This window comes from Halichondria panicea, chromosome 12, assembly GCF_963675165.1.
Source record: "Halichondria panicea chromosome 12, odHalPani1.1, whole genome shotgun sequence".
NCBI classification, from domain to species: domain Eukaryota; kingdom Metazoa; phylum Porifera; class Demospongiae; order Suberitida; family Halichondriidae; genus Halichondria; species Halichondria panicea.
In genome coordinates, this window is record NC_087388.1 from 5453144 (window position 1) to 5474270 (window position 21127).

The following is a 21127-nucleotide window of genomic DNA, read 5'->3' on the forward strand; positions in this document are numbered from 1 at the left end:
GACTGAATGCTCAGCTACTACAAGAGGAGAGAGTTGATCTAGGAGCTTTTGTCCTTGAAGAAGGACTGGTCCTGAGCTCTACTGGGATGTTGGTGGTGTGTTTAGAGGATCTCTCTTGCTCTGTCTACAATGCAAGCAACCTCAGTACTGGTCCTATCAGGAGTGTCAGTAATGCTATAGTGGGATATTTTGACTCTGGAGCAGCTATCATTACGTCAGGAGACAGTTTCTACACTGGAGCAATAACTGATAAAGGTGAGAGAATTGTACTGCAACAATTCGGAGAGGAGTTCAGTAGATCTTCCGACAACAATCCATCAGGCACACGCAATGAACTGGTTGTTGAGGTTAATCATTTCTTTGAACGAGACTTTTATGCATTTGGTGGTTTTGTGAGTAATGGATTTGCCTATTATGTTGTTGTCGATTATCAACCTGCTGATGCACGAGCTATAAGACTATTACGTGTTTGCAACATGCCTGATTGTGGAGGCCCAAGTACCTGTGGAGTGACTGGTTTATATGAACTGGGAATCAATTGCGGTCTTCAGGGGATCACTGAAAATACTTGTTTGTGTGCAGTGTCATTAATGGAGGACTTCAGTGGGATATCTGGACCCACTGCTGTGGTAACTATTTGCAATGACACTACTAACTCTATTTGTGTGGTCAATATCACTGCTGTCAATGAAGCTATGGACGCTAAATATGACTCTTGTATTGTGTCACGGACTGCTGGAGAAGAAATTGGTTTAGCATGGAGAACAGGCTCCTCAGAAAACTGCGATACCCTGCCTCAGTCTCAGGTACGTTTGTATAATTATAGCATACTGGTCTATTTATATAAAATCAACAATGCACAGGTAACAGGGGACAGATGTGACACACCCAGTCCAGTCGGCATTCTCATTCCAAATGGTGGTATTGACATAATAGCACCAGTTCGTATCAACTTTGGAGTTGACCTTGTCTCCTTTGCTTCAGTAGCTGTGAAGGTGGAGCAGTTTTCCTTTGTGTTTGTGGCAACTAATGATTCTAGAATAAGAGGAGTAAGTGTGCATGATTGTGTATAATTATGACATTGCTTGTCTTTACAGTACGATGTCAGTGGTACATCGATCCTGGGCCCTGATAGCTATTTCTACAGTCAGCGAGAGAGATATGATGTATATCTTTTGTCGTGGCATGAGGGACTGAACTACATCACAGCAGCCACTGCATACTCTGTAAGTTCATTATGGCATGCATGTACGCATATATATGTCCTATACCCTATCCATGCATTATACCCCTTTGTAGGTGTTCCAAGTACCCATTGAGGAGTGTTCCCAGCATACAAACTGTACCAGTTGTACCAATGACCTCAACCCGTTGTGTGGGTGGTGTGTGGTGGAGAACAAGTGCTCTCGTCAGACGCAGTGTCAGAACTCCAGTCTCTCTAGTAGATGGGTACAGGACAATACCAACTGTTTTACTCCCACTGTGGATCCTATGCAGCTTGTCCTCGACCCTGCAATTCTTGCTAATGTGGTAAAAGACTTGCATGTCCATGCACTAATGTGACTGTCTGAGGTTATATAAGTTATCCCCACAGGTCACGGTGACCCTGCCTAACCCCCTGCCTGGAGAGAATATCTCCTGTCATTTGGCGGACAGTGAAGGACGTTTCCCACCCATCATAGTACCAGCTGTTGAGGTCATCCCAGGAATAGTGTTCAGTTGTGATATTGAAGGACTGGTACCTGACTACCCTGGACTGACTGCAACCATCAACCTGGGATTTCAGAGCTCTCTGTTCAATGAGCCATTTAACGTTACCAACCAAGCACTCACAATCTACAATTGCTCAGCAGGGAAAAGGTATAGGTACCTCAACCATATTCATGACCTGCTGATCACACTATGAATGTGCAGCTGTAAGGATTGCCTTAGGCCCAATAGTCCGTGTGGATGGTGTAACCTCAACAAGCAGTGTAGTGGAACAGCAACTCTGTGCAAGAATACGTCTCACTTCCTACAGGTGATAGCTTGATGACCCCTGACTCTCTAATGTCTATACCCCTCTATAAAGGTGTCTATATCTACAGACTTCAGAGCCCTATGCCCCCTGCTAGATACGACCCCCTTTGGGGGGCACACTCTACCAGTGAGGGTAGTCCAGGACCTTCGACTGACCACTAGGAACCTGATACCACCAGTAAGTCAACATTAACTCTGTACCCTGACCCTTCCATGGCTTCTCTATAGACGGATGGCTTCGAGTATTTGTGTATTGTGAATGGAGTTAGCCTGGCAGCTCAGTATGAGAATGAGACCTCTATCCTGTGCAATGTGGGCAGTGGAGACGTAAGTGCTAACACTGTAATACAATACAATGTAATGTAATGTAAACTGCACGGACAGTTTCACAATGACCATTAAATGCTGATTGTGATTTAATTAGTGTTGCATTCTAGTTATCACAATACCATACATGACACAGCTCAACCTGCCTACTGGTAGTGGTAGCTCTTCTGTGGTTGCTACGGTGATATGGTTCGGGAATGGCATCATCCACCCACTCAGCAGTGTCACACAACAGACTGACAGTACGTACACCATCACAGTAACTACAAAAGTTGGACTAACATTTATACACAACCTCTGTTTACCATATGCCCCTCCCCCTCCCCCCAACACACACAATGACATAAAGTTACGTTGTTTGATTGTCGTAACTTGGGCAGTGAATGTTCAGAGTGCCTAGCATCCAGACTGGCGTCAAAGTTCACGTGTGGGTGGTGTAGCCTTAGCGACAGCTGTGAGGTGTTGCAAGAATGCACCAATAATGTTTTTGTTACTGAGGGGAGAAATTGTCCTTCCCCTTTCATCAAATCAATCTCTCCAGAATCTGGTAATCATTATAATTTTACCTACTATATGCCATGATACTTCCTACACCCACAGGACCAGTTGATGGTGGTACAGCAATCACTGTGATGGGCACTGACCTCGGAGTGACCTTTGCTGACATTCTGAACGCCACCCTTACATTAGGAGGTGTGGCCTGTACTATCATCAACACCAACTATATACCAGGGAGGCAGTTTGTGTGTGTGACCAACAACTTTGGAAGTACAGGCAGCAATGTCTTCACTATGGTCCTGTATGGCAATATAGACGTCAATGTAAACGCTGATCCTTTCATTGCGTTGAATCCCTTTGTTAGTAGCGTCAAACCGACCTTTGGACCCGTGGCAGGGGGTACCAAACTGACTGTGAGGGGTACTGCACTAAGAGTGGGTAACCATGAGAACACTAGAGTCACTCTGGTCAGTGGAGGGTTAATCTACACCTGCAACGTATTGTAAGTGGCAGTATACGTCTGGAAATGTTGAAACCTTTCCTTGCAGATCAATCTTTTCTCAAGAGATTGAATGCACCACTACAGCAGCAAACCTCACCTCCGCTGCAGAGGTGGTAGTTACTATTGATGCTGCTAGACTGGACTTTGGAGTGTTCTTCACTTACAGTAACAACCCCAATGTAACTGCTGTGAGTCCTAGCAACACCATTCCCAGTGGAGGCATCACACTGACCTTTACTGGAGTGTACTTGGACGTAGTACAACAGCCTGTGTTGGAGATCTACCAGCCCATGGAGGAGGATCCTCTGGTAAGCCAGCAACTATAATTATGTCTGTATTATTTACTCTCCCCTACAGAGAAGCAACTGCAGTGTTGTGGACAATACAACCATCACATGCTTGACTCCTAGTCTGCTAATAACCTCGCTGACCCCATTGGACTATGCCCTACTGTTTGATGATGTCCCACCTATCACACAAGCACGTTTTCCCATCAGCGTCCAATTAGATCCCTCCAATTTCCGGCTGGAGGGTTCTCAAAAGGTCCCTAATGGCACAGAGACGCTCATACTCATTGTGGTATGTAATATTAGCTAGTAAACCGACCCTATTAATTGTTATTGTGTGTGTATCCAGGGTGATAATCTCGACTCAGTGGAGACCAGTGAGATACGAGTGACAGTGGGAGGGGAGGAGTGTGTCAAGACACCCAGTAGCGTAAGAGGGAGTGAATTCATCTGTACTGCCCCCTTGGAGCCGCCAGGAGGGGAAAACCCAGCCAACATAAATGTGTGTATGACTATAATTATACGTAACTGTGTCACTGTTCACTTCAGGTAACCGTTGGAAGCAACATCGCTCAAAAATTGGACCGGCAACTGACTTATACATTTCCTGAAGCAACGGTTTTTGGGCCAACAGTTCCTCTGGAGATCATCATTCCAGTTATTGTTATCATATTTATAATGGTTGTGTGTGTACTGACAATTGCTATTGTCTGCTTGTATCTGAACTCAAGGAGAAAGTCAGTACCAATTTATATGCATCAGCATGAGCAAAGGATAGAGCTCACGGCTACTGGGTAAGTAATGATAATATTATATACTGTTGTTCAATTTGCAAATTAATTTGTTACAGGAAAACTCATGAGGTAGTCGATGGTAATACTGCACTCGTTAGTAAGTTTTCTTTTCTACACACACATGTATAGTCCCTGTTACATGCAACAAATTATATTCAGAATCAGAACTTGTTGAGATTGCTGAGTCCATCCCAGACTCATTCAAAATAGCTGCCTCAAAATTGAAGCTCTCCAGTACTGCAATAGGACAAGGTAAAGAAAGATGTGCAAATAATTTGATTTTGGGATGTGACTATACAGGTGAATTTGGCGTTGTGTACAAGGGTGTTCTGACAGACTGGAACAAAGTACCTATGCAGGGGGTGGCCGTGAAGACATTAAAAGGTTATAATTATCATTATTGTTGTGAGATGAATATTACACAATGAAACCTTTTGAACACAGAAACTATAAACTCACGATTATTTCGCGATCATTCCCTCTATAGACATGTTAACCTAAATTCCGGTCTGCAGTCAGTTATACATTTTCTGAGCCCTAGAGATTCATTTTTCTGCAATTGTAACACACAACATTTCATTTCTGATGAGTTAGTTCTTCATTATTTATACAGGTCTGTTCTCATTGTCGGATGTTCAGAGCATGGTGTGTGAGGTGAACAAGATGCAGGACTTTGACCATCCTCACGTCATGTCCCTAATTGGAGTGTGTCTCGATGCTGGCCCCGGTGTTGCCATAGTGATGCCATATATGGCCAATGGCAGCCTTATTAGCTACCTCAAAAAAGAAAGGAGCAGCCTTGAGTTGGACGATGACTGTGACATAGATCAGGTGTGTGTGGTGTAGGGTGCATACGAGTAGTAAATAGCTCAGTATCTATGACGACTACCTTTTGGTTTAGAGCATGTATAAGTAATATACTATATAATTATGGTATTAGTGTGAGCATTGTGTGGGTGTCTCAACAGAAAGGTATGTGGGGCTGCATGATTACTGTGATCCATGTGTATAGAGAGATGCATGCTACATTCCCATCAGCTATACTGGGTCAAAATATATTTCTTTTTGACCACTTGACCAGCCTATTTTACTGAAACAACATGCATCAGCCTTATGGTCTGACCATATTCCACAACAAATCACGTTCACTATAGCTATGCATGCATATATATAGTGCAAGGTGTACAAAATGATAGTTAAAACTGGCGCATGCAGAATGCAGGGAAAGAATGACTATATAGCTATAATTATCTAGAAAGAATTTTTTCAATTTGTGTCAGCAGCGTGATCGATTGTGGGGATAATACTGACTTGGAGTATATAAAATTATGATGAGCTTTTCCAGAACTTAGTCAAAAATCAGAGCACCAATAAATTATTAATAATTTGTAAAGAAGTGGTTGCCATTGATACAGATTCTGGAAGTGAGGAAACTGCTACTAAAGATGTGTCGTCAGATAGCACTGGGAATGGCCTACTTGGCTGAACAGAAGTTTGTCCATCGCGACCTTGCAGCCAGAAACTGCATGTGAGTGAACGATTGACAGTGTGCACGAAAGAAATCATGACACTAAGTATAATCATGCAAAGTTCATGTTTTTATAGCCACGGTAACGTTATACTATAGTTGGAGCATTCTTCCTTGCATGCGACAAAAATTATATCCAATGGTATGCATCGATATTGTAAAAATATCACTAGCATACTAGCTGGTTAGCATTTTACATAATTGTTTCCATGAGGTTTTATCTTGACATATAATACATTCAGGCTGGACTCGGGAGGGGGTATCAGGGTGGGGGACTTTGGTTTGGCTGAAGACGTCTATGCTAGCGGCTACTTCAGACAGAACGACAGAGCCAATGTGAAGCTGCCCTACAAATGGATGGCCATGGAGAGTCTCAACGATGCCATATTCACAGAAAAAACTGATGTGGTGAGTCAGTGCATGATCACAAGCTCTATAACTCAGTAATAGCTTTATTTTCGTGAACACGCTCTATCTAACCTCAACCCCTAATTTGTGTCTGAAATACATTTTCCTTTCATAATCATTTACTTGTCGTCCATGTGCCCATGCAGTGGTCGTATGGTGTGACTGTGTGGGAAGTCTTCAATGGAGGACGGACCCCCTACCCTGCTGTGGACCCACACTCCCTCATCCAGCTGCTGGGAGAGGGGCGGAGACTAGAGAAACCTCTCAACGCAGCCTGTTCCGCCGAAATGTGAGTGTACACTCTCTGAGTTGAGTATCGTAGCAGTTGCATTGAGCTAGTTGTTGTGTTGGGTGGACTGAGATTTGGAATTACCATTTTGTTCCAACTGACTGTACATCCCTCTACACTCACTCAGTTCTGAAGTGATGCGTCAGTGTTGGAGGGAGGACCCAGAGGAGAGACCAACCTTCTCACAACTGTCCTCCACTGTGGACAAGTTACTGACATCCATTGCTGGCTACACTGAGCTCGGTATGGTGCTACTGAACACAGTTCAAGAGGTGGAGCAGCTCAGTAAGTGCATAATTAAAAGATAGTATGCTACTATAAATAGCAGCTCTTAATGAATACTTACTTAGTGTAGTATACTAAGACATGCTAAAAATCATTATTCATTCCATGCTTTTACTGCAGAATGTGACAATGTACCTTCACCTACTGAAGACGCTAATCGTTATGTCGATGGTCCACCAGGTCACCCTCTAGCATTCAAAAACAGAATGTACGAAGAAGAATTTACTGCAACAGACGATTAACTAATTATAGCCTTTAGCTAGTGAGTTGTCCCTGTACATATAGCGTGTATATAAACGTACAATTCCAGCTGCTTTAATCTTTAGTACAACCGTGCATGATACAATCAGTTTACTTTATTCTTTATTAGTATCATGCATGTATACACATGGTACCATAGCCTATTATTGTTTTACACAATAAAGTCACATGCAATGTTTCCCGTCTTAATAATTTTGTCCTCAATTAACTATTTTCACATGCAGTGCCTATAATATTATATAGGCAGTCTTTTTACAATTTGAACAAAAAATATTCCGGAATATTGGTTTGGCACAGACCTAGCCTCGAATCCAGGCCGTATTTTAATCGGCCTGGTCTCGAGGCTAGCACAGACCTAGCAATGGGCAAGGGAATATATTGATGTGTTTACTGATAATTATTGATAGTAGCATGATGCATAAGTGACATTCCAAGGATTGTTATGACAGTACACATCACATGCAGCCAGTCATAATAATGCATACTTTGTATTTATGTACTGACAATTCGGTGTACAGCTTACGTTTTCTGCTGTATAGGGTCGGCTGCTCTGGTTGTCATGGTAACCTGGACGCATCAACCACCCACTGAGCAACATATTGAAACAAATTTCAAGTATCATTTCTTTCTGTCAACAATCATTGTTATACTCTATATGCATGCAGGTCTGTTCTCTTTGTCAGATGTTCAGAGCATGGTGTGTGAGGTGAACAAGATGCAGAACTTTGACCATCCTTGCGTCATGTCTCTAATTGGGGTGTGTCTCGATGCTGGCCACGGGATTGCCATAGTGATGCCATATATGGCCAACGGGAGCCTTTTTGACTACCTCAAGAAAGAGAGGGATAATCTGGAGCTGGACGATGACTGTGAGATTGATCAGGTGTGTGTGTGTGTGTGTGTGTGTGTGTGTATTTTAGCAATTTTAATTAGCACTATTATACATATGCCCCAAGGCATAACTACTTGAGTGTAGAAATTAATTTGTATCAGTACAGAACATCTTTTATTAAGCTTTATCAGTATACGGAAGTTCCCGAAATTAATTTGTATCATTATTTGCATGCAAGTATAATTATTATTGTATATAGGGACAGTACAGAGTGGTCATCTTTGCACAATACTTCTATGTAACGGACTGTAACTTCAGAATACATACAAATAGTATACGGTTTATTTTACTGACAGTATCCACAAATACACGGATTACCCCCTTTTTGGGGTAATGTACACGCATGCGCATACAATGTATACCATGCAGGCCGCCTTTCTCTTCGCGGCCTGGAATCGAGGCTAATAATTATGTAGACTGTCATTATCTGTAACTCGAGACTTGTACGTTAGAAATGTCAAATTTCTTAATACCACTGCAGAATATGACTATGTCCCCACGCCCACGGAAGCCTCTCATCACTATGGCAACTTTCCATTAAGTGACCCTCTAACAACTGACAACAGTGCGTATGGCCTCAGGGAAGAGATAACTACATGACTTGGACTATTTAAAATACAGCTGAACTACGATGTCTGCATTATGTAATACAATTGCATTTGAGCTTTGTTTTTTAACTAATTAGATTTAGTTAAGTATTGACTTACATTCAGCTGCTGCATGATGACCACTTATATATTACTTAGTGCATGGGATAATTAGAATACTGCTACCTTTTTCTTATAGTGCCATGTACCCTAGCCAACTTTATAATAGTTAAAAGCAATAATTATGTCTCACGGGCAGTTCACCTGAAATTTCAGATAACCTTTTTGTGAGTGCTGATTGGCTCCAAAGTTGGAATATGTAGCGAATGGACACTCGTATTTTTTTTAGTCACACTAATTGTATACCAGGGTGTGGTCTAGTTACATTGCATGGCAAAATTATGTGCATGTACATGTACCAATGCAAAAACTTGAAGTTCAATTATCATTAAAATATTGCACTGTCAGCAATGAGTCATTATGACCTCATGGCCTAGAGTCAACCACATCTAATTACAAAACTATGTGATGATAATGACTTTCAGTGGGCTTGGTTAACCGTTTCACTTTGCTTGGCATATAATAACAGTGAAGTATCAATACTGCTAAGTTTGTATTAAGGTTACCCTAATTGTCCAATGCTAGAATAGATGGCTATATTAGTAACTCTCCTTGCTTTGTTTCTGCTGCAAGGAGCAGCTTATTCTCAATCACCCTCCTTTGATTTCATTTCAGCTGAAAATCTCGGACTGCAAGTGGACTCCACTGGGAGAACATTCCTTGCTGCAGACAACTACTTGTATAGACTGAATGCTCAGCTAATACAAGAGGAGAGAGTTTATCTAGGAGCTAATTTTTATGTCATTAATGAAGGACTTGCCCTGAGCTCTACTGGGATGTTGGTGGTGTGTTTAGAGGATCTCTCTTGCTCTGTCTACAATGCAAGCAACCTCAGTGCTGGTCCCATTAGGAGTGTCAGTAATGCTATAGCAGGAGATTTTTACTTCGGAGCAGCTTTGTTTATGTCAGGAGACGCTTTCTACACTGGAGCAATGACTGATGAAGGACAGAGAATGGTACTGCAACAATTCGGAGAGGGGTTCAATAGATCGTCCAACAACAACAATCCATCAGACACGCGTAATGAACTGGTTTTTGGAATTAGTTCGTTTACGCGACAATTCTATGCATATGGTGGTTTTGTGAGTGGTGGATTTTCATATTATGTTGTCGTCGACTCTGAACCTGCTGATACACGAGCTATAAGACTGCTACGTGTTTGCAACCTGTTTAATTGTGGAGGCCGAAGTACCTGTGGAGTGACTGCTTTGTATGAACTGGGAATCAATTGTAGCTTTCAGTCGATCACTGAAGATACTCATGTGTGTGCAGTGTCATTAGTGGAGGACTTCAGTGGAATATCTGGACCCACTGCTGTGGTAACTATTTGCTTTGGCAATACTAACTCTATTTGTGTGGTCAATATTACTGCTGTCAATGAAGCTATGGACGCTAAATATGACTCATGTATTGTGTCACGCACTGTTGGAGAAGAAATTGGTTTAGCATGGAAAACAGGCTCTTCAGAAAGCTGCGATACTCTGCCTCAGCCTCAGGTACACATTTATGTAGCATATACTGGTCTACATCAACAATTGATTCATTTTCCAGGATACAGGGGACAGATGTGACACACCCAGTCCAGTCGGCCTTCTCATCCCAAATGGTGGTATTGACATAATAGCACCAGTTCGTATCAATTTTGGAGTCGACCTTGTCCCTTTTACTTCAGTAGCTGTAAAGGTGGAGCAGTTTTCCTTTGTGTTTGTGGCAACGGATGATTCCAGGATACTAGGAGTAAGTGAATGCAGTTAGTGTGTAAAATAACGGCATTGTTTGTCTTCACAGTACGATGTCAGTGGTACATCGACCCTGGACACTGATAGCTCATTCTACAATCAGCCAGTGGCCTCTGATGTATTTTATTTGGCATGGCATGAGGGACTAAACTACATCACAGCAGCCACTGAAGACTCCGTGAGTTAATGCTTGCATGTATGTCCTACCCCATCTATCTGCCTCCCCCCTCTGAAGGTGTACCAAGTACCCATAGAGGAGTGTTCCCAGCGTATAAACTGTACCAGTTGTACCAATGACCTTAACCCGCTGTGTGGGTGGTGTGTGGTGGAGAACAAGTGCTCTCGTCAGACGCAGTGTCAGAATTCCGGTCTCTCCAGAAGATGGATACAGTACAACTGTTTTACTATCACTGTTGATCCTATGCAACTTTTCATTGACCCTGCAATTCTTGCTAATGAGGTATGCATTAATGTGACTGTCTGAGGTTATATATATAAACTATCCTCACAGGTCACGGTGACCCTGCCTAACCCCCTTCCTGGGGAGAACATCTCCTGTCATTTGGCGGACAGTGAAGGACGTTTCCCACCCATCTTAGTACCAGCTGTTGAGGTCATCCCAGGAACAGTGTTCAGTTGTGATATTGAAGGGCTGGTACCTGACTACCCTGGAGTGACTGCAACCATCAACCTGGGATTTCAGAGCTCTCTGTTCAATGAGCCATTTAACGTTACCAACCAAGCACTCACAATCTACAATTGCTCAGCAGGGAAAAGGTATAGGTACCTCAACCATATTCATGACCTGCTGATCACACTATGAATGTGCAGCTGTAAGGATTGCCTGGAGCCCAACAGTCCGTGTGGATGGTGTAACCTCAACAAGCATTGCAGTGGAACAGCAACTCTGTGCAGGAATGCATGCATCTCACTTCCTACAGGTGATAGCTTGATGACCCCTGACTCTCTAATGCCTATATCCCTCTATATAGGTGTCTATATCTACACACTTCACAGACCTATGCCCCCTGTTAGATACGGCCCCCTTTGGGGGGCACACTCTACCAGTGAGGGTGGTCCAGGACTTTCTACTGACCACTAGGAACCTGATACCAACAGTAAGTCAACATGACCTCTGTACCCTGACCAATCCATGGCTTCCCTATATATAGACGGATGGTTTCGAGTATTCGTGTATTGTGAATGGAGTTAGTCTGACAGCTCAGTATGAGAACGAGACCTCTATCCTGTGCAATGTGGGCAGTGGAGACGTAAGTGTTGACACTGTAATACTACAATACAATACATTGTATGAACAGTTTCACAATAAAAACCTTTAATTGATTGTGATTTAATTAGCGTTGTATTCTAGTTATCACAATACCATACATGACACAGCTCAACCTGCCTACTGGTAGTGGTAGCTACTCTGTGGTTGCTATGGTGATATGGTCCGGGAATGGCGTCAACCACCCACTCAGCAGTGTCGCACAACAGACCAACAGTACGTACTGCTACACCACCATCACAGTAACTACAATTGGACTAACATTATTTTTATACAACCTCTGTCCACCATATGCCACCTCCTCTATACAGTTACGTTGTTTGATTGTCATAACTTGGGCAGTGGATGTTCAGAGTGCCTTGCATCCAGACTGGGGTCAGAGTTCACGTGTGGGTGGTGTAGCCTTAGCGACAGCTGTGAGGTGTTGCAAGAATGCACCAATGATGTTTTTGTTACTGAGGGGAGAAATTGTCCTACTCCTTTCATCACCTTAATCTCTCCAGAATCTGGTAATTATTATATATATACTGACTGCATGCCATGATACTTCCTACATCCTCAGGACCAGTTGATGGTGGTACAGCAATTACTGTGATGGGCACTGACCTCGGAGTGACCTTTGCTGACGTTCTGAACGCCACCCTTACATTAGGAGGTGTGGCCTGTACTATCATCAACACTGACTATATACCAGGGAGGCAGTTTGTGTGTGTGACCAACAACTTTGGAAGTACAGGCTCCAATGTGTTCACTATGGTCCTGTATGGCAATATAGACGTCAATGTAAACGCCAATCCCTTCATTGCGTTGAATCCTGTTGTCAGTAGTGTGAAACCGACCTTTGGACCCGTGGCCGGGGGTACCACACTGACTGTGAGGGGTACTGCACTAAGAGTGGGTAACCATGAGAACACTAGAGTCACTCTGGTCAGTGGAGGGTCAATCTACACCTGCAACGTATTGTAAGTGGCAGTATATGTTTGGAAAATGTTGAAAACTTTCCTTGCAGAGTTGTTTTTTCTCAAGAGATTGAATGCATCACTACAGCAGCAAATTTCACCTCCGCTGCAGAGGTGGTGGTTACTATTGATGCAGCTAGACTGGACTTCGGAGTGTTCTTCACTTACAGTAACAACCCCAATGTAACTGCTGTGCGTCCTAGCAACACTATTCCCAGTGGAGGCATCACACTGACCTTTACTGGAGTGTACTTGGACGTGGTACAACAGCCTGTGTTGGAGATCTACCAGCCGATGGGGGCTCTTCTGGTAAGCCAGCAACTATAATTATGTCTGGATGTTTTCCTCACAATAATTATAATACAGTACATGATGCACTGTCCCTCCCCTACAGAAGAGCAACTGCAGTGTTGTGGACAATACCACCATCACATGCTTGACTCCTAGTTTGATAAAAACCTCACTGACCCCATTGGACTATGCCCTACTGTTTGATGATGTCCCACCTATCACACAAGCACGTTTTCCCATCAGCGTCCAATCAGATCCCTCCAATTTCCGGCTGGAGGGTTCTCAAAAGGTTCCTAATGGCACAGAGACCCTCATACGCATTGTGGTATGTCCTACATAGCTAATATACTGACCCTATATATACGTGTGTGTATCCAGGGTGATAATCTCGACTCAGTGGAGACCAGTGAGATAGGAGTGACTGTGGGAGGGGAGGAGTGTGTCAAGACACCTAGTAGCGTAAGAGGGAGTGAATTCATTTGTACTGCCCCCTTGGAGCCGCCAGGAGGGGAAAACCCAGCCAACATAAATGTGTGTATGACTATAGTTATACGTAACTGTGTCACTGTTCACTTCAGGTAACCGTTGGAAGCAACATCGCTCAAAAATTGGACCGGCAACTGACTTATACATTTCCTGAGGCAACGGTTCTCGGGCCAACCGTTCCTCTGGAGATCATCATTCCAGTTATTGTTATCATATTTATAATTGTCGTGTGTGTACTGACGATTGCTATTGTCTGCTTGTATCTGAATTCGAGGAGAAAGTCAGTACCAATTTTTATGCATCAGCATGAGCAAAGGATAGAGCTCACGGCTACTGGGTAAGTAATGATATATACTGTTCAATTTGCAAATTAATTTGTTACAGGAAAACTCACGAGGTAGTTGATGGTAATACTGCACTCGTTAGTAAGTTTTCTTTTCTACACACACATGTATAGTCCCTGTTACATGCAACATATTATATTCAGAATCAGAACTTGTTGAGATTGCTGAGTCCATCCCAGACTCATTCAAAATAGCTGCCTCAAAATTGAAGCTCTCCAGTACTGCGATTGGACAAGGTAAACAAAGATGTGCATTTCACTTTATTTATGGGATGTCATTATATGTACAGGTGAATTTGGCGTTGTGTACAAGGGCGTCCTGACAAACTGGAACAAAGTGCCTATGCAGGGGGTGGCCGTGAAGACATTAAAAGGTTTTTAATTTAACAGCATAATTTCATGAACCGTATAGTGGGTAGTTTTCTCGGGGTGGGGGGGAGGCAGTAGTTTTCGTGGCGAATATTTCAACTATTAATAAAGCTACCTGACTACCTTTACCTGTGTGCAAGCAGCAACCACGAAATACACCAACTGACTAATTAAATATTTTGTTTTGCTGCCCCCTATACAGAGATCACCCGACAATGATAATACACTACACACATCATCTAGCAATATTCATATCTTGTGCATTTATCAACAGCAACCTGCCTAGGGCGTACAAGGCGGGGTTATAATTGCTCTAGCATGGAAAAGTTGTGAGATGAATATTAATACACAATGAAACCTTTTGAACACAGAAACTATAAACTCACGATTATTTCGCGATCATTCCCTCTATAGACATGTTAACCTAAATTCCGGTCTGCAGTCATTTTCTGTGCCCTAGAGATTATAGCACACAACATTTCATTTCATTTCTGATGAGTTAGTTCTTCATTATTTATGCAGGTCTGTTCTCGTTGTCGGATGTTCAGAGCATGGTGTGTGAGGTGAACAAGATGCAGGACTTTGACCATCCTCACATCATGTCCCTAATTGGAGTTTGTCTCGATGCTGGCCCCGGTGTTGCCATAGTGATGCCATATATGGCCAATGGCAGCCTTATTAGATATCTCAAGAAAGAGAGGAGCAGCCTTGAGTTGGACGATGACTGTGACATAGATCAGGTGTGTGTGGTGTAGCGTATACGAGTAGTAAATAGCTCAGTATCTATGACGACTACCTTTTGGTTTAGAGCATTGTGGTATTAGTGTAAGCATTGTGTGGGTGTCTCAACAGAGAGGTGGGTGGGGCTGATTACTGTGATCCATGTGTATAGAGAGATGCATTCCCGGTCAAAATAATATATTTCTTTCCTTGACTGCTTAACCAGCGTATAAGATCATCATTCTTTTGGCCTTGACCATATTTAATAAGATCCATGCCACAACAGCTTTATATTTATTTCACTATGATTATAGCTATATATATATGCATGCATGCAAACAAAGTGACAAAATGTACATAACTGATAGTTGTAAAACTGATGCTGAAGACTAACAGTGATGGCAGGGAAAGAATGATATTAATCCATAGCTAGATCTAGTTATAAACTTAATTGTGTCAGTGTGACTGTTGTGGGGATAATACTGCATGAGTATATATATAGGTGCTTTTTCAGAGCTTGGTAAAAAATCAGAGCACCAATTAACAATTTATGAAGAAGTGGTTGCCATTGGTACAGATTCTGGAAGTGAGGAAACTGCTACTAAAGATGTGTCGTCAGATAACACTGGGAATGGCCTACTTGGCTGAACAGAAGTTTGTCCATCGAGATCTTGCAGCCAGAAACTGCATGTGAGTGAACTATTTACAGTGTACACAATACTATAGACTAAAATATAAGAATTATGCATGCAAAGTTCAAGCCCCACGTTATACTATAGTTGGAGCTTGCATGCGACATATATAATTGGTATATATGCATCGATATTGTAAATATCACGAACACACTGGTTAGCATGTTACATGATTGTTTCCGTGAGGCTTCATCTTGTACATTCCTATAGGCTGGACTCGGGAGGGGGTATCAGGGTGGGGGACTTTGGTCTGGCTGAGGACGTCTATGCTAGCGGCTACTTCAGACAGAACGACCGAGCCAATGTGAAGCTGCCCTACAAATGGATGGCCTTGGAGAGTCTCAACGATGCCATCTTCACAGAGAAAACTGATGTGGTGAGTCAGTGCATGATCACAAGCTCTATAACTAATAGGAATGCACACTGTTTAATCCCGACCCCTACATTGCTTCTAAAATACATTTTCCTTTCATTTATTTTGCTAGTGGCAATAATTATTGTTACTTGTCGTCCATGTGCTCAGTGGTCATACGGTGTGACTGTGTGGGAGGTCTTCAATGGAGGACGGACCCCCTACCCTGCTGTGGACCCACACTCCCTCATCAAGCTGCTGGGAAAGGGGCAAAGACTAGAGAGACCTCTCAACGCAGCCTGTTCCACCGAAATGTGAGTGTACACTCTCTGAGTTGATTATCATAGCAGTTGCATTGAGGTAGCTGTTGTGTTGGGTAGACTGAGATTTGGAATTACCATTTTGTTCCAACTGACTGTACATCCCTCTACACTCACTCAGTTCTGAAGTGATGCGTCAGTGTTGGAGGGAGGACCCAGAGGAGAGACCAACCTTCTCACAACTGTCGTCCATTGTGGACAAGTTACTGACATCCATTGCTGGCTACACTGAGCTCGGTATGGTGCTACTGAACACAGTTCAAGAGGTGGAGCAGCTCAGTAAGTGTATAATTATATAGACATAATTAAGAGTGTACCTTAGTATGCTACTATAAATAGCAGCTCTTAATGCCCATATATGAATACTTATATACACTTATAGTGTATGCTAAGACATACTTATTCATTCCATGCTCTTACTGCAGAATGTGACAATGTACCTTCACCTACTGAAGACGCTAATCGCTATGTAGATGGTCCACTAGGTCACCCTCTAGCATTCAAAAACAGAATGTACGAAGGATTTACTTCAACAGACGATTAACTAATTATAGCCTTTAGCTAGTGAGTTGTCTCTGTATATAATTATAGCCTGTATAAAAACGTACAATTCCAGCTGCTTTAATCTTTGGCACAACCGTGCATGCATGGTATGTTCAGTTTACTTTATTCTTTATTAGTATCATGCATGTATACACATGGTCACCGTAGCCTATTATTGTTTTACACAATAAAGTCACATGCAATGTTTCCCGTCTTAATAATTTTGTCCTCAATTAACTATTTTCACATGCAGTGCCTATAATATTATATAGGCAGTCTTTTTACAATTTGAACAAAAAATATTCCGGAATATTGGTTTGGCACAGACCTAGCAATGGGCAAGGGAATATATTGATGTGTTTACTGATAATTATTGATAGTAGCATGATGCATAAGTGACATTCCAAGGATTGTTATGACAGTACACATCACATGCAGCCAGTCATAATAATGAATACTTTGTATTTATGTACTGACAATTCGGTGTACAGCTTACGTTTTCTGCTGCATGGGGTCGGCTGCTCTGGTCGTCATGGTAACCTGGACGCATTAGGCACCCACTGAGCAACATATTGAAACAAATTTCAGGTATCATTTCTTTCTGTCAACAATCATTATCTGCATGGATAGATGCTTCTAGACAATCTAGACAATCCTTTACAGTGATTTTTATTGATAGCCATGATTTGACCAGTGGCAGCAGGGTATATATGATTAGTGTGTGTGTGTGTGTGCATGGACACACAAATATGAGCTGTTTGAGCAAACTAGACGCTTTTATCAGTTTTTCACGAATTGCTTTAACTGCTAATGAGACAGTAGTTGAAAAATAATAGTTATTGTACCAGGAGTGGACTTCTGATTGTACTTATAGTTCCCATTTTTGATAGAATTGACTTACACAGATATTATGACTGTACAGTGTTGTTGATTGAATGGTTGTTCCATAGGAAAGAGAATTGTTAGAGCATGTGTTAGGCTTGTTATATATATTCAGGAAGCTTTAAAAAAAAATTCGCTTTTGTAAACAACGCTGCTATACTGCTTGAAACAAAATGCTTTTCTCCAGCTTACAATAATCACGTACTAATCCTGGCTCGATACAATGCTCCACACACACACACACACACACACACACACACACACACACACACACACACACACACACACACACACACACACACACACACACACACACACACACACACACACACACACACACACACACACACACACACACACACACACACACACACACACACACACACACACACACACACACACACACACACACACACACACACACACACACACACACACACACACACACACACACACACACACACACACACACACACACACACACACACACACACACACACACACACACACACACACACACACACACACACACACACACACACACACACACACACACACACACACACACACACACACACACACACACACACACACACACACACACACACACACACACACACACACACACACACACACACACACACACACACACACACACACACACACACACACACACACACACACACACGCTGATGGTGTAGGTTGCAGCAATTCCCCTGCAGAGTGGCCGGTAGTGATAGAGAAGAGCTGTGATACTCTATTCAACTGTTTCATGACCACCATTAAAGAGGGCCTGAGGGCAGGGGGAGGGATCAGTGATGTCCTCAGGAAACCATCTAGTCAGGTAAAGGAGGGGGTGGGGCAATGTCATCCAGTTGCAGGGAATTATTAGTTCACAGCAATTTCGGCTTAAAAACTTTTATTCGTATGTAATGCTTGGGGGGGGGGGCACGGGGCACAGATAAGGTAAACTCCTTACTTCTAGTGATTATTTGTGATAATTATTTTATTATCATTGTTCCTCTTTTGCGCCACATTCTCTCCAGGACCGTCTGTATCACCTGCGGACGGCCTTTGATCTCACCTTCTTTTTCATCGTCATAGTGATTATCATCCAGAACATCATCTTTGGTGTCATTATCGACACCTTTTGCTGCCCTTAGGGCGGAGAAGGACCACAAGGAAGATGTGCTCAAGAACACATGCTTCATCTGTGGTAAGGGGTCATTTAATATACCAGCTCTTTGCATTCCGTTATAATAATTATTATTATTATGATGCCTGTGTGATAAAACTGGTGCATGATTGCTGTAACAACTCAGCCTTAATTGTTTCCTGCTTGTGCATGTGTAATGAATGGCCTTTCCTGTACTATTGCATGTACATATGGAACCTACTGAATCCCCATCACACACACCTCTCCATCCACCTCCCCTGAATACCTATCCACCTCTCTACCTCCCACACACCTTGCCACCTCCCACACACCTTCCCACCTCCCACACACCTTCCCCACCCCCCCACCCCCCATATGCACAGGTCTCCCGCGAGGTGCCTTTGAGAACAAGGACGTGACGTTCCACAAACACATCATTCAGGAGCACAACGTTTGGCACTACCTCTACTTTATAGTGCACCTCAAGACCAAAGACACCACTGAGTTCACTGGACCAGAGAGCTACGTATTCAAGATGATACAGCCTTCATTCAACGTAAGTCACAAATTGAGTTAGGAGATATTGACCTCTATGATTACCTTGACCTTGAGACAAGGAAATGATGAATCACAGTAATAAGTTGGCTTCTGTTGCTCTTAGATCATCAATGCTGAATATGCTATTGAGAGTGATGCTAGGTCAGGCTCCTCTTCACAAGGAAAAGCTCTGGACTTGGAATGATTTCCACGATTGCGATGTATGTCGCTACTAAATCCTGAAGAGGTTGAACAGGAGCAGTACGAAATGAGAGACCTTCAACTGCAGTTACTCGAGACCAACATGCTCATTAAGAGCCTGTCAGTCCAGCTCAACGACCTCAAAGAGCAGGTGAGTGGCACATGTGTGAATATTACATGGGAATTGAGTTGGGTATAGATGCAATAACTTAGTAAAAAGCAAAACAAAGAAGAAACCCATCATCCATCAATGCTTGTCAGCATAATTATATGAACCATGCATGTACGTATGTAACTGAAGTATTTGTTGTAACTTTGTTTTTCAAAAGTTCATTATTAAACTCCTGGTGGTATAAAATCGCCATTTGAGGAAAAAATGACCTTATATGCGTCCATGCATAACATTTGTAGAACCCACTCAATGCCACCTAGGTGGTTGCTATCAGGCTTCACAAGAGAAGTCTTATCTTACATTACAAGTATTCGGAAAGTAATGTGACTTCCTGCATGCTTGGTAATTGCCAATCTGAGTGGCTGAAGCAGCCACTTGCCTATATAGAGGCAGCAATGAGTTGATCACGCATTTCACGTTATTTCTCCGAATGTATACATTTGATGTAAGGCAAGGATACGTACTTTTATTATGGACTCTTGGCATTTACTCATGCAAAGTTTTTGCTTCATTACATTTCTTTTTTTTTTACAGATGATAGCTCAGCGAAAGATGCAACAACACAGAACGCTGCAAGACCGGTTACCAGGCAACGCTCCACAACATGTTCGAATGTCATCTTATCCAATGGGACCCTAGTACTTATTCTTCTTATTTGTCCAATTTGATTTTGTCATCGTATAATTATTGTGATGAACTTGTAGATTAACAACTGCATGCTTTGTTTCATTACACGAATATGATCATCATATTATAATTAATTGTTTCTCCACTAGGAATTCATAATAATTATAATTATGCATTAGTATATTTTTACTATGTCTTGTACAATCTATATTGTAACAATGTTGTCTATCAATTACTGTCATTTTAATTTAATTTGTTGCCTTTTGGATCTGTGAAAATCAATGCAGTGCAGTGTCAATTAGCATATTGCACTGTGGTCAGTTCTGTACCGTTTAGAGCTAAATTTTTGAGGAGCTTGTTTTCGTGGGTTAGCAATCCTACACGAAAATTAATTCCACCACAAACAATTATGCAAAAATGAAGTCTTAAAGGCGTGGCCTGGGGATGCTATCCATTCCACTTGCGCTATAGATAATATCAAGAGTTCATTAGGAAGAGTACGCAACTCCACTTAAACCATAGTAGGAGTTTCTTCAGGCCTACGTCACAACCACATGCTGTTGTATAAACTGTGAAATCAAATTTGCAATGAATAACAGAGTGATGATTACACTGTAAAAAAATGGTGTGTGGTTTTGACGCAAGTGCGTGAC

The 21127-nt window shown here is 42.3% G+C and overlaps 2 protein-coding genes and 1 long non-coding RNA gene across 4 annotated transcripts; all 3 read left to right on the plus strand.

The window, feature by feature from the left end:
- Positions 1-380: 380 nt before the first annotated feature.
- LOC135345214 (macrophage-stimulating protein receptor-like) lies at positions 381-7456 on the plus strand. The gene is made up of 24 exons (XM_064542594.1): positions 381-806; positions 864-1049; positions 1098-1226; positions 1300-1530; positions 1595-1860; positions 1915-2020; positions 2072-2197; positions 2248-2346; positions 2483-2588; positions 2696-2893; positions 2947-3346; positions 3393-3654; positions 3704-3925; positions 3983-4135; positions 4183-4427; positions 4484-4524; positions 4587-4679; positions 4728-4811; positions 5041-5258; positions 5843-5955; positions 6198-6363; positions 6510-6652; positions 6780-6937; positions 7058-7456. Exons 1-24 carry the CDS (start codon positions 477-479, stop codon positions 7177-7179), a joined length of 4197 nt encoding a protein of 1398 aa, XP_064398664.1. The 5' UTR covers positions 381-476; the 3' UTR covers positions 7180-7456.
- Positions 7457-11112: 3656 nt separating this feature from the next.
- Positions 11113-17484, plus strand: LOC135345222 (hepatocyte growth factor receptor-like). Of its 2 annotated transcripts, XM_064542611.1 has the most exons (21): positions 11113-11313; positions 11368-11477; positions 11529-11654; positions 11709-11807; positions 11935-12040; positions 12136-12333; positions 12387-12786; positions 12834-13092; positions 13178-13399; positions 13453-13605; positions 13653-13897; positions 13945-13985; positions 14048-14140; positions 14194-14277; positions 14795-15012; positions 15570-15682; positions 15895-16060; positions 16208-16350; positions 16478-16635; positions 16782-16920; positions 17391-17484. In XM_064542611.1, the coding sequence occupies exons 1-20, from the start codon at positions 11253-11255 to the stop codon at positions 16898-16900; spliced, it is 3114 nt and encodes a 1037-aa protein (XP_064398681.1). In that variant the 5' UTR covers positions 11113-11252; the 3' UTR covers positions 16901-16920; positions 17391-17484. The 2 variants fall into 2 exon arrangements, with proteins under 2 accessions (XP_064398681.1, XP_064398680.1); XM_064542610.1 differs by lacking the exon at positions 17391-17484 and having other exon boundaries at positions 16782-17186.
- A 988-nt stretch (positions 17485-18472) lies between these two features.
- On the plus strand, positions 18473-20560 carry LOC135345317 (uncharacterized). The gene is made up of 5 exons (XR_010397685.1): positions 18473-18625; positions 18828-18997; positions 19321-19493; positions 19599-19826; positions 20382-20560. It is a non-coding gene; the product is annotated as an uncharacterized LOC135345317 (long non-coding RNA).
- The last annotated feature ends 567 nt before the right edge of the window (positions 20561-21127 follow it).